The 24,840-nt window shown below is 37.9% G+C and overlaps 1 protein-coding gene across 2 annotated transcripts in view; it reads right to left on the reverse strand.

Annotated features, from left to right (window-relative positions):
- Positions 1 to 24,840, reverse strand: part of opcml (opioid binding protein/cell adhesion molecule-like) — a 207,748-nt gene that overhangs the window by 783 nt on the left and 182,125 nt on the right. For both annotated transcript variants that reach the window (XM_028421837.1, XM_028421839.1), the window contains exons 5-7: positions 2,362 to 2,489; positions 936 to 1,056; positions 368 to 519 (exon numbers count right to left, since the gene is read on the reverse strand). In XM_028421837.1, coding sequence (XP_028277638.1) covers positions 368 to 519; positions 936 to 1,056; positions 2,362 to 2,489 — 401 coding nt within the window. The remainder of the gene's footprint in view (positions 1 to 367; positions 520 to 935; positions 1,057 to 2,361; positions 2,490 to 24,840) is intronic.

Raw genomic sequence — 24,840 nt, forward strand, 5'->3', positions numbered from 1 at the left:
CCAACAAACACTCTCACATCACATCTCTCATATAGCATAATTTTGAATATAATGTAATCACTACTAGGTAATGAGTACCAAAGTAAATTTGGTTGGCACCAATTAAGGTACTGTTAACCTAATCTAGCCGTGAAAATGCGAGGGGAGGCTTCTGTAGACCATTTCCTCTCACCTGTCCTGCCCAAAGTTTTAGTTTTGGACATTATTCAAATGACAGACAAGACAGCTTTTGTCAATTAGGCCAGTAAAGATTCTCAGTCATCCAGGTCATTTATCAGTGTTTTGCTTATTTTGCAGAAAAAACCCACTGAAACCATTCCATATGAAAACAAACTTTAAACAAATAAAACAGTTTACATAATCTTACCATACAGGATTATACTGGCATTAGTGATGCCCATGGTGTTCATGGCAACACAAGTGTAGTTCCCATAGTCTTCTTCTGAGACGTTGAAGAAGATGAGCATTGACTGTTTGCCTTGACTCTCTATCTTCACACCATTTAGTCCATTGAAGAGCCTGTAAGAGAGAGAAAGGCAGCTTTCAGAGCTCCTGTTAATGAGCATAAAAAGAGCTGTACCTGTTTCTCCTAATGTGTATAACGGCACATGAATGACAGTAATAAAAACATAAAACAGTTCACAACTATGGGACAACAACAGTTAAACTGTTAAAATAATAATTGATGAGTTTTGAAAATGATATGACTGAAGAATTAACTTTAATCCCTCTAATAATGTGTTTGAATTGCCCATAGAAAGTGGAAAAAATGCAGAACATGACCAGTTATCTCATTATGTCAAACTTTTATCACATATGAACAAAGACAGTGCGGTCCAAACCATCTTCAGCCTGCAGCAGGATTTTTTTGAGTCTGTGACACTAACTTCAAACACCTCACAGCAAAATCCACACAACTCAGAGAAGATACTTGCCTGCGGTCTTCCTTGTACCATTCAAAATCTGCCCTCGGGACAGCAGAGGCTTCGCATTGCAGGACCCCTTTTTGTCCAATCGGAGTACCCGTACTTCTCGCTTTGGAAATGTAGGGAGGATCTGTAAAGCAAAAGGAAAGAAATATAGCAAATCAAATTTTACCTCCTTTCTGTGTGTTTAGTCACCTTGAAATAGAGAATGAAAGAAGTCTGATACATTATTTGGTGCAGCCTTTTTCACTCTAATCAATATACCTATATAATCGGCGTATGACAAACAATCTACAGGGATGTGCCACTACATAGTTCAGCTTTAGCTCCATTGTTTACAATACTCAACACTGTCTGCAGCACATGTAGCAGAGTTAGCGTCGCAGTAAGTCAAATGATGTCTTAGTGGTAAACGGTGGTAGGAAAGTGAACAAGTGTATTTAGGTACATTTTTAAGTATTTATTTATTTACTTAAGTTAAAATAATAATACTTTATCCTCCATTACATTTCTACAATGTTTGTTCTTACTCGTCACATTTACATTATGAATACAGTTGTATGAATATGGGTTTTTATCAATCATGATGCTGGTGCGCTGGCTTAGTTAGCTAACTAGTTAGCTGCTGTCTGCTAACACAAGTCTTTTCATTAATGTCTGATTAACATTAATTAAAGCATTAATCTAAAGCAGGGATACTTATTATCCTTATACTTACTACATATTATCAGTTTAAATTTTAAGATTTTTCTTTGAATATTTTAACCTATTCGTGTATCCTTTGCAAGATACTGAGAGACATTCATTGCATGAGTACTTTTACTTTTATACTTTAAGTTAATTTAAAAGTAAATACTTGAGACTTTTACTTAAGTAGGATTGTTAATGTAGCACTTCTTTTACTTAAGAGTATATATTTTGCTACCAAGCTTCAGCACTTCCTCCACCACTGGTGGTAATCTTGGAGTAGACAATGGAAGTTATCTAGCAAGGTAGCCAGCTAAACTTTGTCAGTGTACTGTACATACATTAGGTGTTTCAGTTATATTGATGACTTGATGAGTAGGCTATAAGTAGTGGTTCCAAATTTCAAATATCAGTAGGGATTTAGTTTCTTTATATCATAAGGGCTGTGATTAAAATGAAACCAAACCCATTGCCCCTTATGTGCTGTGCCCAGAAGGCACAGTGGGTGCCTTCTGGGAATGTGTTTAAACTCTAACACCTGCCCTGCTCACTTGGTATGGCCCCTTTAAACTACTATCCAAAACATCCAAAATGCCATTTTGACACTGACAAGGACATAATCTCTGTGTGAATCACTTCCTGGTGATACAAGATTCTGACCTGTACTAGGATCTGTATGCTCCACAACCGTTGGACTTATCAATCACCTCTTGCAGTCTGACTGTGAGTTGGATAGTTTGGCACTTACAGTTGACAGTGACTTGCACTGTCCTGACATCAGGGCTTGAGATGTCATTCGAAGCAATGCATTCGTATGATCCTGACTGCTCTTTGGTGATGGCTGTCAGCTCCAGGTGCTCGCCCTCCATCACAAATCTGTGGGTTCCTGTGGAGGAGGAAAGACATGTGCATGCATTAATATACTGATATGGGGAATAAGTAACTTGTGACTGACAGAATTTTGACTTCCTAAAACAATATATTATTGACATAGTTGTTTTTTATTAAATTACAGTGTAAAGGAAGCTACATTGCTATAAGAAGAATATTGACAGTGTGTACCCAGTGTGCAGGAGTTTACTGTGAACCATAGGGTCTAATGATCCTAATTTTAGGTTGATAAATCAGTCCCTCACTTTTCTTTATTGCTATTGGCCGTATTGGCTGTTTAGACTACTCCATAGGGCCAGATGTTTAATCTGCTGCACCAGGGGTGCAGTCAATCTTGTAGAGGAGACAGAACAGCAGAGAAAGCAGACAACCTTTGGAGCACCAAGGGTGATCGTCTAGGTCATTAATACGTCTTTAGCACCTCCTTGAGGCAAATACATGACATATTGTACATTTATATACTACACACACACACAAACACACACATCTGGTGATTTAGTCATAGCATAATCCTAATCTCCACCCTAATCAGTTACCACTCACAGCTGTAGGGCCTAATTTTGTAAGTTTATGAGAACTTCACATGGTTTAAAATTGTGTTTTTTGCTATCATAAGAGGCAACACAGTAAAATTATACATTAAAAAAAAAGAATATTATGATCACTCCGGTACAGCAAAGTCATATTGTTGCACAACTACAGTTGTATTATATGTGATAAATCCGTTTTGGCATGCAACAGCCTTGCTTATTTAAATAATATACAACAAGTAAAGGTAAAAGACTGACTCTTCCTGTTTAACACTTGTATATAAAATAAAATGTGTTTTGATAACATTAGAAGTAATGACATCTCTGCTCTTTATGATATGATAATGTGTAAACTGAACAGATGGGACAAAAGTCTGATTATTGCTGTTAAAAAAAAAAAGACCAGCAGCAGACTGTCCCTGAATTTTAAGCTCTTGATTCCAGATGTCTCTAGAAGGCAGATAGCTTAGGGCATGCACTCATTACACAAAGAAAATAAACTAATTGCAGTGAAACAAGCCCACTTGAGTAACACTACAAATTAACCCTGACACCAGCAATGTTAAAAGCATGTTCTCGTGACAGAGAGACCTTAAGCTATTGCTGCGTGGGTGGGGAAAATGGATAGGAGTACTAATCCCAATCATTGGAAATGTCAATCCAGCAATATCTCCACATTAGCATAACATCATTATGTTTTCCAAATCCTCAGCTGCAGACAGTACTGCAGCTGGCTGAGGATTCGCTGAAAAGGTTGCGGGCTAGGGATAATCAGCTTGTTGCATATAACCAAGGGAACTGCTAGCACAGGTAATTGAACATTTTCATCATGGATAACTATATTAGGGAGACTGGTGACAAAATGCTGCTGAGTTACTAGCATGTGCCTTAATGATGGCCAAGGGTGAAGTAAAGTTTCCTGTCAATGTATAATATAATTATCCCACTGGCTTTGTAGTACACTTGAATATTGCTTTCTAGACTCCACATATGGTTAATTGCATTACCGTTTCTTGTAGTACATTATGAAGTTAATCAGATGCTGCAAACTAATATTCTTTGGGATTTAAAAAGTAATACTAAACTTATTATAATGTTCAGAAAGTTCCAGATTGTGCAAACAAAACACATTGAAAATAAAATAGTTCATCTTTGTTTTCTGATCTAAATGCCTGTTTTTATTTTGAAGCAATTATCTATTCTTTCCAATTCAAGACTTCCCTTTGCACTGACAGGCCGAAACTGCAAAGCTTTTGTCACAATAGACACACTTGTGTGTGTATGTTTGCTGCTTCTCAACCCACTGCTGAGATTGTACATACGTGTGCTCATTACAGCATCATTAGCAGTCATGTGTCAGCACTTAATCAACTAGAAAGCAGAGCAGATGTAAATACAACACAATCAATACAGTAGTTTCCTGTAAAGTTGATCATTACACAGCTTGAATACTGAGATAACTGCACCTAAAAGAGATAAATCTAAATTAATACAATAAATAATCATCACATATTTATCTAAGAAAACCATTCCCTATATTACTGGTCTGTGGCAGTGACCACAACTCCAGTACAACTTCAGCATGGCATGACTGAATGACTAATAAGAGAGCCATTAAAGTACCGAGTGGCAGCTGGCACAAATAAGCATCTGAAAGCACTCATCGGAGCACCTCAGCTGTATTAGCCATTAGCTTAAGGAGCTCTGCTGCCCAGACACTGCTCTGTGCCGCTGCTTTTGTAGAAAAAATGACCGTAGGCCAATTATAGTACAAATGTTACAACAGAGTGGGCAGATACTGCATGGAATTGTGTGCCAGACAGAAAACAGCCTCTGTAGAACAGGCTGTAAAAATCAGTTTAAAACAAGAAAAGGGCAGTTTGTGAACGAGGACGGTCTAATGCTGACAGAGGCTCAAAAATCTTTACCACACGTGTGTAATGAGAACTGTACAACTCCTACCGTAGGCCTCCAACCCATCATACTTTTTTCATTTACAGCAGTCAGGACGTTGCACTTGATATAACCTGTCACCGGTGATGGACCAATTGTGCAGTTCTATCTGTTGAGTAATTAATAGATGGATTTTGAATTCTGAGGACCATGTGTCCTAAGGAAATGGCACAATGTAAGATCCTTAAGCTTAGCCCCAGAAGTCAAACAAACTTCATGGGACTGATGTTTCTGAGAGTGCAGTAGGTCAGCTTAGAGCAGGTGCTGATACAGTTACTAAATAAATTCACACATAGAAGGACAACAGAAATGAAGAGTGATTTCACAATTCATCATCCGCAAGGTAAAATGTGTTTCTAATAAAGACAGCACAAAACAACCTGTTTTTGTTAGCTGCTTATTTTAAGCAATAATATAACTTTATATAACTATTTATAACTATGACACTACAGTAAGGGTGCTTTTTTCACTACACAGTTAACATATTCAGGAGAAAATCTGGTGGTGTATTATTTTCCTTTATATGTCTCTACTGTGTATCTGAACTACCTAGAGGGCAAACTCTACCCAACTGTTGTTTGGTATCATTTTACCTTGGCCATGTCTTCCTCCTATGATTTAACACTTGCAAATCTGACATGACTATCCACTAGGTCCTGGCTGGTTGGTTATTTTGGGGGCATTTTTTTAGTTGTACTTCTTACTTTTAATTTTTGCTAGAATATGTTACATAAAACAGCATAGCTGAATAATGACAATAAGCTGATTTCACTGTCTGATTGATTGGTGTTGAAAAGCATTGTCTATTCATAAACCAATAACTTGCATAACTATACTAAAACCCTCAGTGTTTTTGTCAGAATCCAGAATAATGTGGCCTTGTGCAGTGTGCATACAGCAGTGCATTTGTAAAGTAGGACTTTTAGACACAAAGCAGGAAAAAACAATAGATTTTGGCACAGAGACCATGGCTGTGATCAGGTTATCCATCTGTATGCTAACCAGTAGACCTGTCGGTCAGAAGACGAGAGACTAGCAACCTGTAATTACAATTAACATGCGTTTGATATTGTACGTGCCTCTATTTCATGCTTGTTCGTGAGTATTTTTATTGCAGTGCACACAAGGGTGTGAGTGCAATTGCCTTTTTCATACAGAGGTTGATTCCCTGGCCTTAAATCAACAATGAAAAATAACACACAGCTTTAAAACCTTTAAAAAAAAAGAACCAAATTACGGTAAGTACTTCACAATAAAAGCATTAGTGAGAGATGGCCCACAGTTTTCAGTCAGAAATGTATAGTAACATGTGGTGTCTTTTTTGTTTAGAATGAGCTAGCCTTTTTTATATGTAAAACTGTGAATATGTCACTATAAATTCTTTGTCATCACTGCTAAAGCTTTCATCCAGTGTTATGTTCTTCATGGGCAAATGGCGTTAAAGCTTTGAAATGGCATTGCTAGTAAAGTGAAGTACATTCATCACACTGTGTAATTGTCAGAATCAATATGGATCAGCAGCCTCGTTGGACACTGACTGATAAATCAAAAGTCTTATTTCTGCATATGTAATTGTAGTGTGTGTGTGTGTCTGTGTCTGTGTGTGGTGGAGTGGGCACAACCCCTTTCTTTGGAGTATAAGGATGTGGAACAGGAAGTCACTTCCTCTAAAAACACACTTGAGAACACTTGATGTGAAGCAGTGTGTCTGCCCTGACAGCAGCCAGCAGGTAATTCAGGGCTTCATGGTTTCTAACCATTGCACAGCCCCGTAGTCATTTTCTAAGCTGAATTCTATACTCAGCAGACGGTACTTGAAACGGTCTATGGTCCATTTGATGGCTAGACACTCCAGCTGCCCCATGGAGCATGGTGTCTCCCTCGGGACTGGTTTCCTGCTGACACCAGCCACCGGCCTTTTCTTTGCTCTGTCAAAATTTCACCAATACCACCGCCTGAGGCATTAGTCTGCATGTTGAAGGGCACACTAAGTGTAGTTGCATCTGCCATCATCTTGATCTTTTTTTGATGACCTTCTTGGACCACCCTCACTGCTGCTTCTTCTGGGAATAAAACCTTGCTACCATATAGATACCACTGCGGCCATATCCTCTGGCACATGTTGGTCTCAAAAAGGAGGTTGGATACAGGCAGCTCTCTTAACTGCAACTGCACTATAAACACTTTCTCATGATTGTACACTAGTTATGTAATTTTCTATTTCTTTGCCACAATGGCAGCAGTTGGGCCTCTTTTTTTTTTTATACCTGAAATGTAGAGATAAAGTGCGAGAAAAGTAATTACAGTTGCATATGTGACAGTGTCAGGAGAAAAGACTTCTCGTTTCCATTGTGCTTTCAAATAAAGATGTTTCAGGAACTGAGGACCTTTGGCCAGCAACAAAAACTGTTCAAAAATAGTCTTTAAAAACAACTTAAAAATAACTTAAATGAAAACTTTACTTCCTAGGAGATAAACACTGCTTTTCTTGTGCACTGACAGAGTAATTTAATTGGCAGTCTTGCTGTCGAACAGGAGCTTATGCTGAGACATGGACATTCTCTTGTAGCTTGGTGGTCTCTCTTCTCCATATAATATGTGCTCTGCACTGCAATGTGACTAATGTAGGGCACATTGTACAGGGCTGGGCACGACGTCCTCGCCCATGTCCCAGGGGACTCTAACAATTACCACAGTGTTGCTGCACTGTGATGGCACTACTCTCGTGGGGCGAAGTGCATTACTGCTGTGGCCACAGTTCCACTGTTTAATTGTTTTATGCAGTTGTTGCAGGTGGATTTTTCTGCAAGCCTGCAACTCACACATTCTTCTTATTGGCCATCTGGCTCTCTTGGTTACCTTGCGATCACAGTCACTACCATGTCATCAAGGCATTCATTTAAAAACAGTACTAATTTTTTTGTTACGTACAACGTTGTAATTGTAGTTTGCTGTGGCTCAGGTGAGTGGGTCAGTTATTCACTAACTGGTCCTGCCTACATGCTGGTGTATCCTTGAGCAAGACATTTTACCTGGAGAAGCTCGTAGTGGGGCATCTGTGTCTCTCTTTCTGAAACAGTGCCTCTGAGTAGGACTATAAAATTGGAGACTTTAAAGCATAAATATGTGATTTAGCCACTGCTCAGGCCCTATTTACACAAAGGTTCAATCCCTGTACTGTTATTAGAAAAGTATCTTTTTTTGTACCAAGCTCTAAACATTTTTTGCTATTAGGCTGGGCTTTATAACATGGAGGTCTGTGGGGTTTGACTAATTTGTGCACACTCAAGTGGTCATTAATGGAACTGGAGCTTTTGGCAAAGCCCACTGAACCCAAAACAGTCATGGCTGATGTGTCTCACCAGCAGCCTAAGGTACATCTACACCTACAAAGCTGTCATGTAAATAAAATGGCCACTTTCAGTGGTCAGGCTCTGCATTTTATATATATATATATATATATATATATATATATATATATATATATATATATATATATATATATATATCTTCTTTAAGCCCTTGGTATTTCTCCAGTTTCTCATGTTCCTTCTTCTGTATGTTGCCATCACTTGGGTTTGCTACATCTACCACTACGGGTTTCCTCTGCTCTGCTGTCCACTACTACTATGTCCGGTTGGTTAGCCATCACCATTTTGTCGGTCTGTATCTGGAAGTCCCACATGACCTTAGCTTGGCCATTCTCAGTCACCTTTGGAGGTGTGTCCCATCTTGACCTTGGGACCTCCAGGCCATACTATATATATATAATTACATCTGTTACCAGAGTGCCCAAATGATATGTTGGATCATGTTAGTAAGTCATCTAAGGGTTAACTCTATACAATAGTAACTTGTTTTTACAGATGAGTGTTCCCTCTGTGACAAAGGGACTGTGAGCTGTTGATACACATAGATCCACAATACTCATTTGCATAAGCCATTAAAAGGGGCATTGACCACCAAAAACGAGAAATTGACCTGATGCTATCAGGAAATCAATTCACCCATGAGGCTGTATCAGTGCTGCTTCCACAACCGAATGAGAGCTACACACAAATACTAGGACAGATTTGTTTGACACCAGGCTAAACTCTATACGACAAAAGAATCAACACACAATTCTTCGGTTTAAGATGCGTTATATTTAAACATATATATTTACTTGTGCACATAACATTACAGTGTAGCTCTTTGTCTGTTCAATGACAATATAACCTATATGTGCCCCTAATAATTGTCTTTGTTTCAGGCTACTTACTAAAGTCACCACAATACAGCAAAGGGTAAAACCTATATGGCCTCAATGACTTAAAATGGACTTTAGGACTGAACAACGTTGCCAATTAAATGATCTTCAATTCCAAGCCTCCTGCAGTATAAACAGTGAGTGTGTGCAGGAGGTCTGTTCTAACTCAAGGTCTTTGTTGTTTGACTTTAAAGAGAGCAGAATCCTGTCTTATTGCACAAAGCAGCAATGAGTTCAACAAAACTAGGTCACTGTGTAAAGTAGAGCAGATCTTTTTGATAGCAAACAGAAGTAGTAGAACTGTTGTCTAATTCACATATGAGGAGCAACTTTCTAAAAGCTAATGTTCTACTGATGGAATGACAAATATGAATAAATGTGCTAAGACCAATCCTACAGTTACAACCTGAAAATTCCAGGTAGGATAAATATAAATTGCAGTCCTAATGCAGTATTTGTGATTTTAGCTTTAGACACTCTTTGCTTCAGTCCCCATTGCGTTTGTCTGGTTGTGCCGTTTTCTGCTCCCTGAAGGCGCCTGAATGTAGCTGTAAACCAGGATTTGTTGTTGCTGGTTGTGTAGAAAGTTGTAGTGGACATACACAAAAGCAGATGTCACAGTGTTACTGAGTTCATTCAGGCTTGTAGCTCCCTCTTAGCATTGCTGGTTCTTCTCTGTGCAGTCTTAAGCCATTTTTAGTTCATGCCAAGTCGGAGGAAGATAAACCTCACTGACAGTCCTAAAGCTGCAAGAGGGACACAACTATGGCCAGATTACATTTTCCCCCAACCAAAAGCTATGAGACATTCAGTTTCCCAAGTACTCATTTACTAGTCCTAGAGAGCATTGCATGCCAGTGTATTGTGGTTTGAATTTCCACATCCGGGACAAAGCTCTGTGGAGATTACGCAAATGAATCTGCTGACATTTCAAAAGTTGAATGGTCAAAAAAAAATGTCTGAAAAACATTCTTGGATTAAAAATAGGGCTCTGTGGGGATGAAAAGATGAAGTCAGACCAAGACTTGGTCCTGCATAGAAAGTGACTGCCACAGATCTTGGCAAATATCTTGTTGCTATATTGAATCCCAATTTCTAAGACCGTATGTTTTACCAAGACTAGTTTTTCTTGAAACTTTGAAAAGGCAAATATTAATATTAAACATGCTCTCAGACTTATTTACTGCTATGGTTTCTTACATCTTAAAGGTAGGGCAGGAGATTTCATTCTGATGCACTTTTTGTTAAATAAGTGTAACTTCTCTTTACAATCCGATTGCAACTGATTAGTTCGGCAGTTTCGCTTTAAAACAAAGAATAATTATCATCTGTGGAAGCTATAAAATGCTAAAAACATCAGCCAATCCTGTGAGGCGCCCCTGCACGTATAGTTGGCTGGCACTCTCTTCCTGCTCTGCGCACACCAGAGAGGTACGTGCATGATGGAAGAAGTCACAGACTGGTTGGGAGGCGTGGCTTCAGGGTGAGCTCCAAGAGAAAGGGGCGTGTGTTTACTTTCAAAATCTCTGATTAATAGCAATCCCTTAATTTACAAGTAATAGGCTAACAGGCTAATCTTAACCAGCATCACTGTGCAACCAAATGAGATTTGAGATTATTGTCTACAATAAATGTTGACAGATATGAACTTAGATTATCTTGTGTATTATATTTATATAGACTGGTAAGGTAAAGTTAGTCATTGGATATATTTGTCTTACTGTGGAGCTGAGACATTGTTTTTCTGAAGGTGCTGATTGAGTTAGCTGAGAAGCAAACCACTACCGTATTTTCCAGTCTATAGGTCGCACTGGAGTACAGGGCCAGCCCGTGGCATAGGCAGTATAGGCAAATGCTAAGGGTGCAGTACATCCAGGGGGCGCCAGAAATGGAGAAAGAAAAAGAGTCCAACTTCCACTATTCTTAAAACTAGTTGGTATAATGTCTTCAGAAAAAAACATCCTCACATTAATTTAACTGCATAGCAAAGCCTACTAATTAGTAATAGTAATAACAACAATAATAATAATATAGCCTACTTTCTGAAGACGCCCCCCCTCCTCTGAATAATGGACTTTACCTGCTACATGGTGTTTTGATTGGTCAACAAGCCACAACATGTCAAAACTGTCTGATGCCCAGGGGAGGAAAAAGGCAGAGAAGAGGAGGAAAACCGCCACAAAGACAGAGGTAATGTTGCAGTAAAGATTATGTCAATTATATTATTTTGCTGTTGCAGAACGGTGATTAATAACATTATTAACAATTAGCATAACATGGTTTGCTAATCAATAAATAGCCAGCTCTATCTGTTATTTTTAACGCCAGCTCATGTTATGGACGAGCCTAGATGTAATGGAAATAGTCATGTAACTCCCCATCGTTCCTTCCTCAGGCAAACGTGTCAATATGAGTTCTATTCAGCAGGTCTTATTGCATTGACATGGTTATCTGACGTTTTTCCAGCTTGTAATAGTCAATCAAAATACATAGTTATCTACATAGTTATGAGTCTAGGTGTTTGTTGTGTTACAGTTCATATAGTCTAAGTGCGTTTATCATGTTAAATTACACATCAGTGTTAAAGTGCACATTAATGTTAGAGCATAACTTAGCATTCCCACATGCTGTATTATACAGCAGGTTACTGATTCTTTGGATTCTGCTAATTAGCATTTCACTGTTAAAATTGACATTGTTACTAATTTGTATTGTATTGTATATATGTAATCAGATAAAGTACACTGTATATTATACAGTATAGTCTGCAGCATGCCTGTATCTAGGTTTTTCATTGATATTATTTCATGTTATTTTATTCTTGAAATCATGTGTTTATTATTAGACTGCTGTCACATACTCCTCTTCTGTCTTCAGAGGCGCTGTTGAGGTTCCTTCTCCTGTCACCTCCACCTCAGCAGCACCACCCAGCACTGATGCAGCAGCATTAAGTGCTCCTCCTGTCACCTCCACCTCAGCAGCACCACCCAGCACTGATACAGCAGCACCAAGCGGACCTTCTGTTGCTCCAGTAGTGGAAAGTAAAGCTGGCAGCCATGTACATTATCTTAGCAAAACAATCCTAAATGAACTGATTCCATCAGTTATAAAATAATAAAACACATTGTGACAAAGATCAAAATATCCAAATATTTCTCCTTCATTTTAGACTGCACCTCTGATCGGAGTCATAAGGAGCAGCTCTCTGTCATAGTCACGATAGTGTCACAAGAAGACATTCCTCAGGTAAAAGAGCATTTAGCTACATGAATCATAAAAACAATCAATCGGTGTCCTTTATGTAACATATTAAGTTATTCAGATAACTATATCATAAAGAACATAACAAAACAAGTTTTTCAAACTTATTCCAAATCACTAAATCCATTGAATTTTTCATCCTGTAAAACATGTGACATTATATATTTTTTCATAATAAGTCGCACCTGAGTATAAGTCGCATACCCAGCCAAAGGATGAAAACAAGTGTGACTTATAGTCCGGAAAATGGTAAACGGTATGTTGTGCATGTATAACAGCAACCACGAAATAATGACAGAGATTTTCAAAATTAAAAAAGGGCAAAACAAATCATCTGATTCATCCAAGGTCTGAGGCAACTGGAAGAAAGGCAAATCTTGCTTGGCATGGATGTGCATCTGTTATGCATCAAGAAGAAGCATGTTGGACTAATGAAAGTATGACGATGCAGAGTCAGACTGGCCTTGTATATCTTTTATATACGGTCAAATATAAAAAAAAATAGTTAGCTTGTTATGTACACTGGTTCTTGAAAGGTTATGAACGCTTTAGAATTTTCTATATTATAGTAGACAAAAACAAGCCTATCAAAGAAATGGATTGAAATGTACTTTGTCATTTATTTTTCTGTCCTATCAGAGGAGCCTCTGCAGTGAGGATATCTCCTCTCAAAGGACAGCATGCCTGTTACATCCCCAAGCGGTTCTAGGGGAAAGGGGAGGTAACACTGCACCAGGTGGAAGAGAATTGCAGGAGCCCAATTGCTAGTTAACAAGTTTTAATTCAGCCAGAGTTAAATGAGCAAGGCAACCAAAACTTCAGTGGGTACCAAAAGCCAAAATAACAAACACATCTCTATTCTACTAAAACTAAGAAACACACTGGCCTGCTGCTGAGTCACCAAAAGAAAAGTATACAAACCTACACGTACCTCCCTAGCCAGCAAAAGTAAAAACAGGAGAAACCAGAAACAGCAGCCCTCCCCTACAGGCTCCACTGCTTCTCCCAGGTTACTCAATAAATGTACACAAGAAGAAACAAATATACAGCAGGCACCCAGGGTCTAAGTGGCCAAATGGCCATGATCGCTGATGATTTCTTTACATTTCTTTTTTATATCACCACTTTGCCTGTCATTTATTTTAATTGGACAAAACCTTGGTTTTTACAAGGAATTGAAGTTAGTTTAATAACTTCTATATTTTTTATTTTCGTATTTATTGTCTTTATTTTCATTGTATTGACATGCCTAATTTAAGTAAATTCTAATATTAAAAGCTGCAGTACACAAACAATAAATAAATTACTAATTAATTATTCACATTTGAATAAAAAAAGAATGGCCCTAGCAGAACAGTGTAGGCACCGCTGATGAAAGACCAGTTTTTTGTTTGTTTGTTTTTTTCTTTTTTGAGTAAATGAAGAGGTGTTTTTGTTTTATTGACAATATAGCCATCCCTGGAAAAACTGAGCTTGGAGTATAAATATTAAGAGTCTATTAACATAGTATGCTAAAGTACTTTTTCATATGTATTTTAAACTGTAATCCAATTGAATAATTCCACATATGTACTTTGCACATTGATCCTGGCCACTTTATTATGCAGGTTTTTCAAAAGCAGCCCCAGCAAGCTCTCCAGAAGCACATAAATTTAAACCTGTTCTGAAAACTTTAATGATGGACGCTTGCTTTTAAGCAAGTGTTTAAACATGATTGACACAATTTGATGTCACATTAAGACTTTGTGTGCAAAAGCCTTTATAACTAGTAAAGTGCTATCTTTGCGACTTGGGTCATTGTGGGTGTGGTTGGAGTAAGATTGCCATGTTGGGATCATTGTGAATGTGTGACTATACTTGAGAAAATAGATAAAACTATCCTTAAAACAAAGTGAAACGAAATAAGTAAATTTATTCCTGTTCCAGGAAAATATATTAATTTTAATTACATGTAAATCTATTATTTATAGGGATGTTTGGAACCCAGTCACCCATTTTTAATATGTATTATTTCCGATTAATATTAAGATGAAAAAAAAGAGCTGAACAAGACAGTAGTGAGGATGGACAGCATTAGGAGCAAGCACACCCGAGGGACAGCTCAGGTTGGTTGTTTTGGGGACAAGATTAAGAGGATGTGCTAAACGAGGATATGAGGTTAGTTGGTGTGAGAGAAGAGAAAGCCGCTTCACTGTGGTAACCTCTGATGGGAACAGCTTTCATTAAGATGAAAAAAAATAAATAAATAAATTGAAAAAAAAACATAAAGCAATGGTTCTGCAAGGTTAATGAATTTAATGTTTAATTAATTTAATGTACAATTTTATTTTTTGTATTGCCATGACATGACAAACCAAGGAGGTCCTTGGTTAAAGTTGCACTTAAAGGATATCAGTATTATTTTATCAGTATCAGCTTTGTCGTTCTGCTTCTGCGATCTGATCTACAGAATAAATATACCTTGCCCTTTAAGCTTTTGCTTTACCATATTCAGACCTCCTTACATTATTATATTACAAGTGTATTTTAACCCTGAACAGCAGCTTGCATCAAAGTTTTTCCATCAGTGTGTATGTGACATTTTGTACATATGAGCATGTTATTATATAAGGATGTTATCCCCTTTGAGAGCAGCCATTAACCACACTTTGTATCAGCTTAAAAAGCTACCGGTGGGCAAACTAATAGTCAGCAAAGTTGTCACCTCCTCACCAGAGCAATGTGCATTGTAATATATTATGCAAAGGCTGTTTTGTCAGCTTAAAAGGTGAAGAATATATTGGCCTTCTGTTCCCTCCAGCCATTTAATTCCTGTATGACTTGTGCCATATGCCCTTTAAAGCTCGAGTGATCGTTTAGCATGCACCCTAAATATTAACCACAATGGCTTCACTCAGGTGCCATCTGTCTGTGAGAAAAGGGACCGGCTCAACTTCACCTGACTTTGGAAACTAAAAGTTATTTGGTAGATAGTTGAGGCTGTTATACACAAACACCTTACAATGTTTTCAAAGACATTTATGAATGCAAACGACATGTAATATGTGCATTTGTTTGCTAAGAGGCTAACGCATATGCACAAAGATGCAAATGAATGTGGAATATGTAGTCTGTTCAAAATGGAACTGGTCTTTAACTTCCACTTTAATGTCTGACCAGAAGTTAACGTGTTATTACGTTAAGTTCCTAGTATCCAGAACAATGAGTTATGGTTGGTTGGTTCCCTGCTTGGGGAAAGGAGGCAGAAATGGAGGATATACATACAACTACCATGGCAGATCTATGGTCCAATTTCACACTGAAGATAAGTTACGGCAATACCTTGCTATTTTTACACTTAAACACTGAAATGAGTTCAGCTAGATTGAAAATAAGTGATATTCAGAATTCTCAATTGTCAATCTAAAAGCTAGCAAACAGTGTAGATTAGACAAAAATACTATATTAATATATAACTAAAGATACTCTGTACATTGCAATTTCCCCCTGATTCTGATTTGATTCTGATATAACACACTACAATAGTACATATTTCCTTTCTCCTATGTGGGTGGGTCCAAACATTGCAATAGCTTGAAAAGTCTGTGTTAACCTACCTTTACCTTTACCCTACTATAATTACAATTTTATACTCAATACTCAATATTAAGATAACACTTGGCTTGTGAGTATTAAAAACTAGGAAGAAGGGCAGTGAAAAAGACTGCTCTGTCCTGTTTCTAAACCCTTCATATAACGTGAGTCATGCGTGTTCAACTGCATACTGCATACACTTTAACTGAGGCAATGTGCAATTAGTATTGATTTCTTATTAATTTTTTCTTATTATTTATGATAAAATAATTTAAAAAGAATTTATAGCATTGCCAACACTCATTAACATCAGCTGGGTAGAAAATGTATCTAAATGCCAAAATAAAAAAAAAATCACTTTGTAAAAAAAAAAAAAAACATATAAATACTGTTGACGCTCCTGGTTTAAAACACCACAAATAAAGCTATATGTGTTTGTGTGGGAGAGTTACTTCAACCTCACCTGACTCCTGTCCCAATGTTTAGGTGGGTTTTTTTCTACTGCTGACCTCAAACTGGTGTTTTGTTTTAGTCTCAGAAGGTGCTGTTGTGGCCTCTTCTGGCCCCCTCAAAGCTCTTAGCAAATAAACTGGTGGCTGAATGTGGCTGCAAATCCATGGCACTTGACCACAGGGTGCACTCCCTTTCTAAGCACCTCTCCCCTGCTGTGCTCACCGTGTCCACTGACTGCATTGTAAACCAGGTAAACAGGCGGCTGTGTTTGCCGCTGAATGAATTTTCACATTTTCTTTGAGTTTTTTCCAATCTGGCTTTAATGTACTATATATATAGTACAATAACTTTACTGACTGCCTGCTTGTCATCAGCGAAGCCCTTCATGTGGACAATGTGCTAGATTTGAGGTCTGTATGTGTGTTGCAATTTAAACTATAATTTGTACAGTTATCACTAACAGGGGAAATACTAACCCCCTTTTTAATTTCATGCTGTAAATATATGCTTATAGGCTATTAAATTTTACATTTTAACATAGAGCTTTACAGAGCCAAAGTTGATGTTTGAGGAACTGCTTTCAGAACACCCTTTCTTAACCTATTCCAACCAGAATCCCAAATAAATGTCAGAGGCCACTATTTCTATTTAGCACAACATTTTAGTCATTTCACTAAAGGACATGTCCACACACCATTAAGAGGTCTTCAGAGAGTAGAATGTGCCATGCTTCAACACATTCTAAACATAGCACCATTGAGTCACAGAGATTTGGACTTATACTGTAAGAATTAAATTATTATATTGTACAGTGTTTAATCCTTGTGTTGCACAGGAGTGGGGCCATTTATTTAGCACAGTAGAAAAAAAACCTTTATTGTCAGACTCATATAAACGTTTTTCTATGTGATTTTCTTTGGTCATCTTCAGTAAGGAGGCTCTGCTTCCTAATGTTTTCCTTCAGTTTGTGGTGAATTCAAGCTAAAGTCTTCCTCTTTATTGACCTTTTGTCTCATTATGGTTAGTGTAGAGTTTCAACAGTTGAAGTAATTGGTGGATGCAAGCAGTTTTTCTCTCAGAGCACCATAAGAGTGTTCTATTTCTTCTCAGTCCTTTACTCTTGTTGCTAGAGTTGTTAGAGCTGACCATTATACTGGTTTGTTTTTGAAAAGATCCCCTGTTGGTTTCTGTCAGCTTCCTTTTTGTTGCATTGTTTACAAACCAATGCATGTTGGATTAGTAACAGTATAAAGCATACATGTAATTTGTTATGCAGTTTCAGTCCATAGCTGTCAGGACCTAGATACATATTAATGTTCCATGTTTTTACTATGGAGCAAAGGCTGTGTTAATCATATGCTCTTTCGACACTGGAAACCTAAGCAACTATGTTGATCTTTAGTTTGAAATCTATAAAGCTGGACTAATGAGGAAAGCAATGCAGTTTCTATGGGATTGCAAACATATAACTCATGCCAACAAAGCAAAGATTTTCAGAACTGATCTGTTAGCTTCAGGAGAATGATGTGTGTATTCTTTGTCTCATGCGGCCATACAGTTTATTGTTAATTAATGCTGACATACTACAGGGTAATATTCAAGCAATTATTACATTCCCTGGTGCAAATGATTTCAACTACTGACCATCATTGTTGGTAACACCTCTAATTATCATCTGAAATCACTCTTGGATGAGATCCCAGAATAGGCTTTCTTAAAACAATCTCTGGAAGCAGTCTAATTAAGAGACTGCTGACATTTGATAAGAAGCTAGCTATAGTAAAAACAATAGGAGAGCATGAGGGATGGTTATTGGCTCTGCACGGTGCAGAGGAAGTAAACAGCCGTATCATCCAGTGTGCAAACACAAGAGTATAATACATGTACTTGTACATGTATTATACTCTTGTGTATAATACATGTACAAGTATACAGTATTGTATATACAGAGTATATACAGTATATATACTCTGTATATATACTGTATTATATACTGTAATGAACTGGGATAGCATTGGCAGTATTCGACCAGATTGAGGACATCTGTTTCGACAACATACAGGCAGGACAATGTGATTAAGGAAAATTTCAAGTTTGTGGAGTCAGAGGAGGTTTCTGTTGGCTATACCGCCTGCTTGCAGAAAAAAGGGACAAAAACTGTTCTTGCCACAATTCCTAAATGTTTCCTTAAAGTTTTAGAAATTATAGATCAGTTCTTTCAGTTCTTCTTTCTATGTATCAAAATAACGGTAACAAGAATCTAAAACAGCTGATCAACAATCAGCAGTCAAATGCTGATACTGCAGTATACTGAATAAGCATGTTCTTTGCTACATTGTGATGCAGTTGAATCAAGGATCATTTCATTTTTTTGCCATTTTGGGTCATTTAGTTTTATTTGTGGACAATTCAGATTCCGTCCAGCAGAAAATTGTATTATTCGTATGTTGTATAGACCAGTCTGCTGTCATCTTAATATGCTGGATGTGAACCAGCAGGTTCTGTCAGGTACAGATGGCCTGCAATGAAATAATAATAATAATAAAAAGTGCTTTAATTGTTCTTCATTCATGTTTCTTATATTGAGAAGTTGTGTGAATGGTCATACTTTTATAATAAGTCAAATAATCCTGTTGCTCCATTGAGATTTTATGTAAAACATTTTTATAGTCTGTTTCTGGTTTGTTTTACAAAATTTGCTGGAATAACTTCATCATTTCATCAAGAAAATGCTAGCCATACTTTCTTAAAATTAGATAATATTTCTAATCCAAAACATGATTGACGAGATTAATATTTTTTCTGGACAAAAAGTGAGACTTATTTCCTTGGTACAAGGCTTTTTTTACTTTCTTAAAATTCCTTTTTTGCAGTGTAGAGGTGTGACTTTTTATATAATTTGTAACTTGTTCGGTGCTTAGCTGTATGCGGTGAATACCACTGTATTCTGTGTATTTGTATTTGTATTTGTGTATTTGGGCTGGGAGACAAGATTCATCATTCAGCAATTTCAATGTGGTTGTAAACACAACACGTTCTATACAGTTTAGTGACTCCAGATTAGATAATTACAAATCATTCCAGAAAAACACTTTTTACCAGTGGTTATGAAATGCACTTTTATTTTCTTACAGAAGAAGACTAATAAAAAAGCAGCTTGAATCAAAAGCTGATCATAGCCTCCTAGGTTAACAGCTAGGTTAACCAATCTCAAAACTTTTTCAAATGTGGTACCCTTGATAGTAAGAATTCTTGAAACTAGAAAATGAAAAACCAAAAGGAATTCGAAGGATCTCAGACAAGCTATAGAGCTGCTTTTTTCACATTTTCAAATGAAACATTTGTGTGTTGGGTCCTTTGTGCCTGGAACAGAGTCTATTACTCCAACAAAAGACAAATCAAATACATAAATGAAAAGCTAATTGATTATACATTTATGACATTTATCACACCGACAAAGTCATGAAATTATAATCACTGCTGCTAACATTTGCAACTCTGGCCACTGATATAAAATAAGTAGAGTTTGAGTTTCCAATTGTTCATACAGTGTACCAATGGTGTCTCCCATTTTAGCTATTAAAGCTTATGACAATGTTCTCAGGTACAAAAACGTTCTAAAACTACATTTACCCTTAACAGTCAACATCCATTTAACAGACCAAAAAGAGTAACCTATTTCACCAGATGGTTTGTTACACAGACACACATCTGCTAAGTTGCCCTAGGAAACAGTTGGTTAAAGACACTGGATGAACAATCTGTCATTCTTTGTCAAAGATGAAAAGTAGCTGTTAGCATGTCAGTAGAGAATTTATGTAATTATTTAAGTAAAGTAGCTAACAGTTGCTTCCCCTCTTCATCATTGGACATTAGTGGGTCTGAAACATGCTGCAAGCACATAACTTGGCAAGATGAACTTTTTTAAAACCAAAAAATCCAAATCGTAAAGCATTTTTGTTTGTATTTCTGTACTGCATTTAGGAAAATTGCATTATTAGATGCTTCAGTCATTTTGGATGCAGTAATTTATCCAAACTGTTAGAAACCTGTGCTAAAATCTATAGAAATTGTGTGACAATGGAGGGTGAAATTCCCAAGCCTGTCTTGTATCAGCTTGATAATTTTACCTGATGATAATTAATAATGATCCACCAGTGAGGCATTCATGCACACCATCTCAGCTGCACCCCTGTGGCATTTGACAAAGCCAGTGTGGAGACTGTAGTTACACATGTGAGATGAAAGGAAACATGGTGCGAACTGGGAATATGCCTTGCATTCAAGCTTCATCAGGTGTGTGACTGGCTTTATAATATGACATTAAAATAATAATAATAATAATGAAAAAAAAGACAGAGTGCACAGAATGCAGCAGAGGATGGGCCCTGCAGTGATCTGATATAGGAGCTTTTAGAAGGTTTTAGGCAGCTCTCCGGAGAGATCACAAACCATTAGCTGTTTCTTTAGGGACCCAAGTGCCGGAGTCTATTGAACAGTTCATTAATGTTTTCACTCCTTTGAAACCCGAAGGAAGAGTAGCGGAAACATGCCCAGGGGCATTTCTGTGCAGGTGGGTTGGATGAGAACAAAGGACATGTAGGCAAACATTGAGCAAGTCTAGTGAGAAAGCTGGCATGCTGGAAAGATAGAAAGCAAGCATCCATTACCTCAGATATATCTACCAATCTATGTAAGCTGGACCTGATTGGGCGATAAACAGCATTATGTTCACCCTGAACTAAAGATTAACCTGTTTGTCACATCATTAATGCCACACATCTTTTCTGTTGATAGGCAGCTCTTGGCTTCACTTGCCACAATTTTGGTTATATTTCCCCGGCCATAGTATATTTGCTCTATGATAGCCATTATGGTTTAATTCAACATAGCTTAATTAAACAAAAATCATCAAGTCCTCCTGATGCCAGGAAGCAGCAAGACCCCATTCCAAAGGCACACAGCGGAACAATAATCACAAGTTAGCCTCAGAGCCGAGCTTCTGACAGCCATGTCCACCACTGTGGATAAGTCATCTGTGTCTCTTGCAACCCAATGTGTGACAGCCACTTAGCATGTAGCATTTCTCACTTCTCTGCAGATGCCCTGTCATCCCTGTACGGTTAGAACAGCAATACCTGTCAGAGGCTTTGTCATTGAACCGTCAGCTCACTCTGACAGGAATCCTGTATTAAAACACAAAATTAGGCACCTTTTCAAAGAATGGGGACCCCATTGACACAATGCTGACACACAGCTGAGCTTAAAAAAGAAATGGCTCTGTGTGGAAAAATTACAAATGGGTCATGAGGCACAAACAACAGAAAAGCATACTGTCCGATGCATAAAAATAGGTCATATTCACTTACAGCTGATGAGTATCTTGGGTAATGTCACTGAGTATCTTACTAGGTGAGATTTTAGGGTTTTTTCTGATTTAGAATGTGCGCTGATCCCACAAATGTCCTTTGCCAAATACAATTAGAGGGAATATTAACTCTGTATTCCGGTGTATTGGTTTTCCATCATTTAAAAAAAATATATGAAAGAAATGCTACATCAGCCTCATGCACACATAAATGCATACTATCCCACCTACAGTAAATATATATATGAATATGAATATATGAATACATTGATATGTCATGTAGCTTTGCTCACTATATGGGGCCGGCAAGTTGAACTGGATGTAAAATAGTGGTTTTGTTATACATGCAATACATATTTTCTGTTTTGTCTGTTAGCACATATGCCCCAGTTTGTTATCCGACGCAGTTAATCACTCACTGTAAAGTCTCTAAACATCTGTTTTTACAGCCCAGTGCATTCTTGGTGTTTAAGACTATACTATTGTTGCACCATGTAGCTCTTTTTCTTTGTTTTCTCTGGACTGGCAGTACATTTTCTTTTCACTATATTTGCATTCTATCAAGGTAAAATATTATTTTAATTAAACATCAGGGGGACACTTCACCCTAGCCTTGCTAGTCATTGTATGACACTGCAGCTATAAAGAATTACCCTCTGGGTATCTAAAATACAGTAAAATACAGTAAAAAAAAAAAGAATTAGAAGAGCTGCATGTCTAATACGAATACTACAAATGCAAAATTCAAAGGCTCTCATTAGCTTGCCATATTGTCTCTCCAGTCATACTGGACAAATATACAGTAACACTGAAACTGTGTGAAATGTGCAGCAGTCAAAAATAAAATATGTGAACTCAAATACATTAGTTTTATTTGTAGTCCAGCAAAAACGATGAATAGTTGGTATTTTTTTCAACAGGATTTATCCTTAGTCTCATACACCTTCTGTGAACACAAGTGTAGCATAAATATTCATCTTGCTTTGAGTGGACATATAAAGAGCATATTTGCTATTGCAAATTTGAAACACCTAACTGTATTTAAGCTGCTGCAAAATAATACAGTAGTCTTATTTCAGCTTTGTTTTAATACCATTGCAGATAATATCAGCATTAGTGGGGATTAACACTTGTGTGTCTCTAATACTTTTATTCATTTAATGAGGTAGAATTCAGATAAAATTGATATCCTTTTAATCCAAGTGGAGGAGAAAGAAAACATTCATTCAAAACAGTCATTTATGTACAGACAAGTTATAATTAATTTAATTTGTCCAGATGTGTAATCAAAGCAACAGCTTTAAAAATAGACATTGTGAAATTCCTAACATCAATAGATCTGCTAGCACAAAACAAAAGACACTTCTTTCACTGTTTCTCCTAGTTTTCATCACGTTAGAGCAGATTGATTGTTGCCATCACAGTGACAGCGTAGCATTGATCTCTATCACTCTACCAGGTCTCTATCACCTTTAGATCAACATGCATGGATTTACTTGACAATAGATGAGCTAGACAGTGTACTTATTACAACTCACATATGTGTCATCGTGTGTTTTCACCAGATGACCAAAATAGCTCTTGGTGATTATTCATAAGCATGCATTCATTGACCACCTATTTAACTGCTTGTTAATGCTCATTTCATCAGTCAATCACATGGCAGCAAGTCAATGTATTTAGGCATGTAAACTGGTTCAAATTGAGGTCTGCAGAAGAGCAGCTCTGAATCAAGAGTCACTTCTGTCAGCTATGAAAAGCAAACTGAGGCTACAATTCACACAGACTCACCAACACTGGACCATAGAAGATTCTATAAACTGGACTGATGAGTCTCCGGTTCTGCTGCCACATTCAGATGGTCAGCTCAGACTTTGATGTAAACAACATGAAAGCATGGATCCATCCTGCCTTGTGTCAGCGGTTCAGGCTGCTGTTGCTGTAATGGTGTAAGGTGACTTTCTTGGCCTGGTTTAAAGACCACCTGAGTATTGCTGCTGACCATGTGTATTCCTTTATGTAAACTGTGATGCCATCATGTCAATATGGAGCAAAATCTGAGGTATCCTTTTGGGCAGCTTCACTCCAAGCCTATCACATACGGACGCATAGTCAGTGTCTCAAATTCACACTGTGAAGTTTAAAGCTGCACTTAACTGCTCTGTTCCCAGTGTTAATGTCAGCCTAGTAGGTTACATGTAGTAAAAGCAGTGAATCACATCAACAGGTCCAGTTTGTAGAAATACATGTACTACCATAATGCTTTCCTGAACCTAACTTTGCATTTAAGTTATAATGGAAGGTGATAAAAAACAACAGAGTGAAGCCAATTTAATCAGCTACTGGAAATATGTTCAACACAAGTGTCAACAAATGAGGTACGTTACTTAATAAGAACTGTGGAAGGCATGGATCTAGTGCTAGTCTCTCCACTGCGTCCTGGGTCTTCCCTGGGGTCTCCTCCCAGTGGGACATGCCCGGAACACCTCCCCAGGGAGGCGTCAAGGAGGCATCCGAAACAGATGGGCGAGCCACCTCAGCTGACTCCTCTCTATGTGGAGGAGCTGCGGCTCTACTCCAAGCTCCTCTCGGGTGACCGAGCTTCTCACCCTATCTCTAAGGGAGCGCCCAGCCACCCTTCGAAGGAAACTCATTTCGGCCGCTTGTATTTGCGATCTCATTCTTTCGGTCACTACCCAGAACTCATGACCATAGGTGAGGGTAAGAATGTAGATTGACCGGTAAATCAAGAGCTTCGGCTCAGCTCCTTCTTCACCACGGCAATCCGGTACAGCGACCGCATTACTGCGGAGGCCGCACCGATCCGCCTGTCAATCTCCCGCTCCATTTTTCCCTCACTCGTGAACGAGACCCTGAGATACACAAACTCCTCCACTTGGGGCAGGAGCTCTCCTCCCACCCAGAGAGGACAAGCCACCTTTTTCCGGT

Source organism: Parambassis ranga, chromosome 14 (assembly GCF_900634625.1).
Source record: "Parambassis ranga chromosome 14, fParRan2.1, whole genome shotgun sequence".
NCBI classification, from domain to species: Eukaryota; Metazoa; Chordata; class Actinopteri; family Ambassidae; genus Parambassis; species Parambassis ranga.